General features: G+C 35.9%; 1 protein-coding gene across 1 annotated transcript; it reads left to right on the top strand.

Annotated features, from left to right (window-relative positions):
- Positions 1-3,727: 3,727 nt before the first annotated feature.
- sfrp2 (secreted frizzled-related protein 2) lies at positions 3,728-8,311 on the top strand. The gene is made up of 3 exons (XM_081360847.1): positions 3,728-4,342; positions 4,505-4,585; positions 5,658-8,311. Exons 1-3 carry the CDS (start codon positions 3,847-3,849, stop codon positions 5,963-5,965), a joined length of 885 nt encoding a protein of 294 aa, XP_081216973.1. The 5' UTR covers positions 3,728-3,846; the 3' UTR covers positions 5,966-8,311.
- Positions 8,312-8,881: the final 570 nt, after the last annotated feature.

Below are 8,881 nucleotides of genomic sequence, written 5' to 3'. Positions count from 1 at the left end.
TACTTTGTTTATTAAAATGTATTCAATATTTAATCTTTTTGGCTTGTTCAATTGCAAATTGTGGATTTCAAGTCTTTCCCCACAAGCGTTTTAAAAAATGTTGCCAGCCACCACCAGCATTTTTGATAATTTCCACAAAACTTCCATGGCCCCCAGAATATTTTAGCCATGTTAGCCATATTGTATAAACTTATGAACTTCTCATATTGTGCCTTAGTGATGACAGATGACCGTGAGTGTGAAAAGGGTAAAGACCACAGCATCAATCACCAAAGAATATGAATTATGCACCTACCAAATGAAAGCCTAATTACAAATCAGTTGATCACTTGAAAAGAAAAGAGAATGGATATTGTGATGGATTTTTTAATTAATCATAACTAAGATTTATTTTTCTTGCAGGAACAACATTCATATGCTTTTGAATCCTAAATGTTTCCAAACCCTTTTGGAGACGAACTAGCGACCTGATTACAAGCGCTAAACTTTAACTACTACATCACTTAACATCACAGGTTACATTTTTAATTAGTTGTTAATTAATAGTTAATTATCTCTATTTGTTAAGCATACACTTTTAAATAGTTTAGGAAAGTTAATATGACACTTTTCTTGGCATTTCTTCTGCAGAACACAAAAGATATTTTGAACCAAACAATTTTGGTAACCATCAAGTTTCTTTGTATTGAACAACCTACAACTAACAACAACTAATATAAAAAACCTCATACCTCAAAATATGCTAATGATGTTCTACAGAAGGAAGTCATATAGGTTTGGAACATCATAAGGGTGAACACTGTAAATTATGGCATCATTCTCATTTTTGGGTGAACTATCCCTTTACACTTCAAGCCTTTTAAACCTTTTTCCCCAAAAAACTTTCAAGCAAGTCTTTGTCAAACTAACATTCAAAGTTTGTCTTGACACACTGTTTTTCTAGCAATTAGAATGAAAAAATAATTATATAATTTTTTTGAGAATTTCAATACATTTTATTTTTACTTATGTTCAAATTCCAATTGCAATACAGCATCTTATTTTATTTTTTACCTGGATTTCAAAAAACATTGTCTGTAATGCTCATAAAATGAGACCCCGAATGATCCAAACTTAAGAAGACACCATCTGGTATCTAATCAATATCAGCAACCCCTCCACTCTGGCTAGACAGACAAATATTGACACTTACACACAACATAAGCACAACAAAAGGGCAAATGGAGGACACAGATCTCCTAGAGAGCAAAAGTTGTCTTATCGTCATAGAGACCCAGGAATATCACTTTACAGCTAGAAACAAGCCTTTAAATGACTACTTCCCAGCAGGATCCCAAAGAAGGGAAACCCCAGCAGCTAACCTGTATTTAATGGGGGCCTCTGAACCTATGACCTTTAGAAGCCTTAGGGGAATTTCTCCACAAGGACTTCAGGAGAAACTGTTACTCAGTTACCTGGTGACAAGACAGATCTAAAAAATGTGTCTCAACAATGCTACATACTGTAACCTATAGTGTGTTGTAAATGATCCACATGACACAGGTTGCCATTAACAATTTTTTTTTATAATTTTTTTTTAAGCATAAACCAGAACAGAATGGCACAGCATATATTCACCTTCGTCATTCTCCTCACAAATGCAAGACTTGAGGAAACCCTAAACATGAGTCTTAAAATGACATACAACCAGACCATTACAATAGGCCTACACTCTTAAAAATAATGTTTTTTATTGGTATCTATATGGTTCCATGAAGAACCTTAAACATCCATGGATCCATTCCATTCAACAAAAGGTTCTTTTTACACTCTTAAAAAGGATTCAAAATGATTTTTGCAGAGATGGCATTTTGATTTAATGATGGACATTTTTTTCTTAGAGTGAAGAACACTTTAACAATCTAAAAATAACTTTTTTCCACTATAAAGAACCTTTGTCCTCACTTAACAAATTATGTGGTTCAGAATTGTCGCTGTCGACTCTAAGCTTCCTTTAACTCTAGAGGGACGAGGGGTGGGAGGCTGTCTTGAGATGAGAAAGGGTTTGTTTGTGTGACCCACTCAGTGGCTTAAAACTGGACCGTACAGAGTGATGAATGATGCAGGAACCAGATCTATTGCAGGAGTTCAGATTCCCTCAACAGCTCTCGTTCTCTTATTTTCTCTCATTCTTTCTCATTTTCACTTCACACACACACACACACACATATATATATATAGATGAAAAATGTTAGCCATATTGTATAAACTTATGAACTTCTCATATTGTGCCTTAATGATGACAGATGACCGTGAGTGTGAAAAGGGTAAAGACCACAGCATCATTCACCATATGAATTATGCACATACCAAATGAAAGCCTTACACAGTAACTCATAAATCAGTTGATCACTTGAAAAGAAAAGAGAATGGATATTTTGATGGATTTTTTAATTAATCATAACTAACATTTATTTTTCTTGCAGGAACAACATTTATATGTTTTTGAATCTTAAATGTTTCCAAACCCTTTGGTCGAAAACTCGTGACTTTGAGTGTGTGAGTGTATAAATAACAAATAGGGGACTTGTGATTTACAATGAAGTAATCATGAAAACAGAGTTTGCTTCAACCAAGTAACAGAAGCTAGAGTATAGGATTAGGGGACTCGGCCGACGTCGATGAGGAGACGCGCTATAAATATTATTGAACGGGGCCGTCGATTGTAGACGAGACCCAGGTAGTCTTAGGTCAGATGCGAAAAAAGACAAATCTACCACAATATCTTGCATATTTTCATATGAAATATTGTCATAGTAATATGACTCTGTAAGTGCTTTTTCATCATCAAGTCATTTAAATAAGTCGATGTAAATCTTCACCCCAAAAAAATTAAAATTCTGTCATTAATTAGCCTACTCACCCTCATGTCGTTCCAAACCCGTAAGCAATTCGTTCATCTTCGGAACACAAATTTGGATTTAACCGCTCAATTCATGAGGATTATTTTTAGGATCTCTTTATAAACTTTTTAAAGCCTCAAAGTGGTAGTTGTGTAGCTGTCAATGAAGGGACGGAAAGCTCTCACATTTCGTCAAAAAGAAGATGAGCGAAAGTCTTACGGGTTTGGAACAACATGAGGGTGAGTAATTAATGACAGAATTTTCATTTTTGGGTGAACTAACCCTTTAACAATCTGCATTCATTTAACTTGAGTGTATCTTGAAAATAAAGGCTCTTTATGGTTCTCTTCTATGGTTCCATGAAAACTGTTCACCGAAAGGTTCTTTGGGGAACCCAATGGCACCGCTGCAAAAAAACAACAACAACAACCTTTTGTAACCTTTTTTTAAGTGTTATTTCTTATGAAATAGAAGTAGGCTACAAAAAGATAAATAAGCCACTTGTATAATTTTGTTTTATATATCTGAAAAGTACATAAAAAGTAAAAATCTTAGGCCCTACTTCTAGTTTGTAAGATGAAGAAGAAGAAGAATAGCGCGCTTGAATAATCTTTTTGTAAGGTCTGGGTCCGTTTTGAACGTAGCCTACAGAGAACAGAAATAGCCTAACGTTTTTATAACACTCGTTACACTTTTTTAGTTAGGAGGAAACATTTTTCACAAATTCAAGAATTTATTTCGCCGTTCGAACGTTTGATGACCAAAAGCGAAGTAGGTGTGCATCCTAACTAGGTTGTGAAATCAAACCTAGGCTATATGCAGGAAACAGCGTAACAACTGTGGACATCTGAGCGCCTTCTCTCGCTCCGCCCAGACTTTCCTAAGATAACAGGTTGGCACAGAAGAGAATTCAGTTATCCATAACACCTCGTTAGACTTCTGTCTCCGCAAAACTGAAATAAAGATGCGCGCGTATCTGGCACTGCTGGTTACGCTTACCTTACCTGGATATTTGGATGCGCTTCATGGATTATACGCCTTCGATCAGCCAGAGCTCTTTCAGAAAAAGAGCAACTGCAAACCCATTCCTGCAAACCTGCTCCTGTGCCATGACATCGAGTACACGGACATGCGTCTGCCTAACCTACTCGGACACGAAACCATGAACGAGGTTCTGCAGCAGGCATCTTCCTGGACCCCTCTGGTGCAAAAACAGTGCCATCCGGACACCAAGAAGTTTCTCTGCTCTCTGTTTGCTCCGGTGTGTCTGGATGATCTGGACGAGCCGATTCAGCCGTGCAGGTCACTGTGTGAGAACGTGAAGAGCGGCTGCGCTCCAGTGATGGCCGCTTTTGGGTTTCCTTGGCCGGACATGCTGGACTGCGATCGCTTCCCTCTGGATAATGACCTGTGCATACCACCCGCTGGTGCAGATGCTTTAGTGCCAGATACCAAGGAAGGTATGAAAGTACAAGTCACTTTTTAGATGCATCCTCACCCTTTACCTTAATTGATATGGTGACCTCTCTCTCTCTCTCTCTCTCTCTCTCTCTCTCTCTCTCTCTCTCTCTCTCTCTCTCTCTCTCTCTCTCTCTCTCTCTCTCTCTCTTTTTCTCCCCCAGTTCCAAAGGTGTGTGATGCCTGCAAAGAAAAGCCTGAGAATGACAATGAAATTGTGGACAGCCTGTGCAAAAATGACTTCGGTAAGGATACAGTATGTTTTATGTTTGCTTTAAGCATCTGAATTGATGTAGAGATATCTCTGTTTTACACTATTAAAAATAAAGGTTCCTTATTACCTAAATGGGTTATGCAGCCTAAAGCTATGAGCCATATTCACCCAAAAATGAAGATCATTTACTCACCCTCATGTCCAACCATGTATTACTTTCTTTCTCTTTCTTTTTCTTCTTCTGTAGAACACAAAATAAAATATTTTGTATAATATTTCAACTCTTTTTTTCCCATAAAATGAAAGCAACTGGGGTCCAAAACAACACTTGATGTGTTTTAATTGTATGGGGAAGAAAAAGAGTAAAACTGACCATGAGACATTTCTCAGAATTCCTTCTTTTGTGTTCCTCAAAAGAACAGAATGCATACAGGAGTAAATCATAACATAAATTTTCATTTTTGGGAGAACTAACATGAAATATCCCTTCAAATTCCACAAGGGACTTTTTGTTTTCTTGTTCTTTTGAAAACCATCTGGTGCTTTATAGAGCTCAAAAACTTAAAGAACCTTTGGAAAAAAAATCAAACATTGAGAAAATCGCCTTTAAAGTTGTCCATTTTTGTTCGCGATTTTGCTGCATCCACTCACAAAAATATTTTTTTATATACATATATTTATGGTAGGAAATTTACAAAATATCTTCATGGAACATGATCTTTACTTAATATATAAGTGATTTTTGGCATAAAAAAAAAATCAATAATTTTGCCTCATACAATGTATTGTTGGCTATTACCACAAATATACCAGTGCGACTTATGACTGGTTTTGTGGTCCAGGGTCACATATAGTTGCTGAAAAACCTGCTTAAACCAGCAAAGGCTGGTTTACTGTTCTTCACTGGCTTAAGATGCACTTTTAGCCATCTTAATACTCTTCAGCAGACTATGTGAAAATGATCTACAAAGAATTACTGAGGAACGTTTATTTTTAAGTGTTCAGAAAAACCAAAAGGTTATATGTATATACATAGTTTGCAATGAATTTAAGCAGTTGTTTATTTCCATTGTCCTCAACCTTCAATCATATTCACTCACTAGCTTTAAAGATCAAAGTCAAGGAGATCTCCTACATGAATGGCGACACAAAGATCATTCCAGAAACCAAGAGCAAGACTATCTACAAGCTAAATGGTGGCGTCACTGAGCGTGACCTCAGGAAGACAGTGCTTTGGCTGAAAGATGGTCTTAAGTGTGTGTGCGACGAAATGAATGACATCAACGCTGCTTATCTGGTGATGGGCCAGAAGATGGACGGTCATTTAGTCATCACATCACTGAAGCGCTGGCAGAAGGGTCAGCGGGAGTTTAAGAGAATTTCCCGCAGTATTCGCAAACTTCAGTGCTAGGATTGTCCACTGATCAGAGCACTCAAGGGATCTTGAAAATGAAGACCTGTTAGAGTCACACCATAGATAGATGCAAAAGTTCATTCAAAACAATAATGTCTGCTTTCCCATTGCCATTTTGAGAACTGGCCATTCGGATCTCAGGATTGAGGGTAGTGGAGCTGTCCGATGTAACTGTCAAAAAGTACCTAGCATAGATTCAGCTCAGTTCCAACTTTTCATTTCTACTCATGACTTTTGTTCATTTACTTTACCTGTAATATTTACCATCCACAATACTAATGTGCAGAACAATTTCCAGAGAGATGTTTTATATCTTTAGTCTAAATTTTTAATGTTATTATTTTAAAATTGGCTGAGATGCTGCATTATATGGGCAAAAGTATGTGGAAACCCCCTTCTAATTAACGAGTTTGGCTATTCCATTAATTCCAGTGAAAACAAACTTTAAAGGGAGAGTTCACCCATAAACCCTCATGTCGTTCCAAATCCATGTTCATCTTTTGTGACTTTTGTTCATCTTCGAACCACAAATGAAGATATTTGTTCATGAAACCTGAGAGATTGCTGTCCTCCATTGAAAGTCTATTCAACCAAAATGTTGATGCTTTAAAAAATTGTAGAAGACATTGTAAGGTGGTCCATATGAATCGAGTGGCATAATCCAAGTCGTCTGAAGAGGCATGATCGCTTTAAATGATGAACAGATTTAATTTGGGCTTTTATTCACATATAAAAGTTGATCAACGCACATGCATAGAACTCAACAAATATGCTAACTTGCTTAACATTACTTGCTTGTCGCGTAAGAACAAACCTCGCTGGTTCTTGCAGGAAGCTTGAACGTGCTTCCGTGATACTTAATTGATTCTCGTTTATCAAGAAAGCATGTCTGAGCTTCCGTTTACTAGATTTAATTTGCTCTATGCATGTTGATCCCTGTTTTTATGTGATTAAAGCCTAAATTAAATCTGTTCATCATATAAAGCCATCATGTCTCGCCTATATGGATGACTTTTTATGATGCCTTTATGAACATTTTGAAGCATCAAAGTTTTGGTTTAATAGACTTGAAATGGAGGGAAAGAAAAGTCTTGACAGAACAAAAACAGAATTTTTGGTTGAACAATCCCTGTAATGCTTCTCATTATAATGTCATTCCAGACAATTCTGTACTTCCAGCTTTGTTTAAGCAGTTTGGGCAGAGTCTTTTTCTGTTTCTAAATGACAATACCCCTTCGCACAAAGCATTTTCCATATAGTATTGATTTATTGAGTCGGATGTGCAAGAATTTGACCAGTCAGCACAAAGTCTAGACATGAACCTTTTTGAAAATCTTTATGATAATCTTCGTTGCAGCAAAGTTAAAATCCATAGAATGCCATTGTATGCCATTGCAATAATTGTCCTCACAGAAATGACCAGACCCATTAATTAGAATGTTTATCATATATTTTGGAAATATGTAGTTTATGTGAGATGTTAAAATGGTAGGTGTGAAGATTTTAAGGCCATAAGATGATAGGTGAAAAAAAAGATGAAAGATGTTTCCCTCTATCAAACATGGTTAAGACAATTTTTTTTTAGCATGGACTACATGGAATCTGCCAATAGTTAGTTTTCCTATAAGTACTTTTATGAGCACAATGAGATAGCTGGCTCTATTCTCAATGTTTCAAAATATCCCATGTGACGCTAGTCTCTGAAGCATAATCATGTATGTTAATGTGAATGTTTTCAATTCTCCCCAGACAGTTATGAGAAGGCCACAAATGCATCATTTCTTTAGCCCAGTGTACTTGAGCCTAAATACTGCACTGTTTCTATGTTATGCCTTTTGAATTTCAATCAGCAATTTTATATACACAATATTGGTTTATTTCTTTTCTGTCTCAGTTGTATTAATAATGTTGTACTGTATGGGTCTGTTTCTTGTTATGCTCACAAAGTTGTTTGCTGTTTTGTTTTGGCTTATGAATACCCAGTATTAGAGTAAAGTCACATGTTGGTAAAACCACAGAGATGTTTTCCTCTCGGTCTCAGTGCTCATTTAGAGCAATGTTGATTCAATTGTACTTTATGTACAGAAGTTGGTAAATTAAATCATCTCATGGTAATGTCCAAACTTTTGTCATACTCTGTAAATATTCAGGTTTTTATGTTTGTACATATTTTCAACACCTGTAGCATTTTATTTGTTTGTCACAGTAGCAATATGTTGTCATTTCATTAGTGTTAAGTGCATTTATTAACACCCACCGTCATGTAATGTAATTTGATCATTGATGATTTGTATCGTTTTTTCTTCAGCCGTCACCCAATACAAAATAAGAGCAAATAAATTTAAGAAAAGAAAATCATACGTGGTGTTTATTCTTAAAGTTTTTTTTAACAATATGTATACGAAGATTGTTTGACTAAAACGATTGTTTGACTAAAACGAACAATTCTATAGCCACACCATCCTGATAAACAGACCTCTAACTTTAAAACAGACCTTCAGTTAGTTGCAGGTATCTGTGATCTTTAGTGGCCCCTAGTGATGGCACTGAATTCAGAAATGCTTTATAAGTAGGGCTACTTTTCTTTTTTCTTACTGTTAAAACTAGAGCTGTAAATGAACATGTTAAACATATTTAATTAATGGTAACTTTATTTTAAACTTAACTTAACAAGTTAACTTTTGACAGCCCTAAACATAACACTTTATTTATTTGTATTTTTTTTACCCTAATTTGAAAACCACTAGAGCAGAGATGCTCAAACTTTTTTTCAGCCCTGCATGGGCCAAAACTAAATGTTGCATTATATCAAACTGCATATTAAAACTTATTTTTACAATAACTTTATCAATAGAATCACAATAAAAATTCACTAATATTCACTAAATTTGCCAAAATATAAAATGTTCGCTG

The sequence above is a fragment of the Scardinius erythrophthalmus genome (genome assembly GCF_964197995.2).
Source record: "Scardinius erythrophthalmus genome assembly, chromosome: 3".
NCBI classification, from domain to species: Eukaryota; Metazoa; Chordata; class Actinopteri; order Cypriniformes; family Leuciscidae; genus Scardinius; species Scardinius erythrophthalmus.
This window is presented reverse-complemented; position numbering and strand designations above follow the sequence as displayed.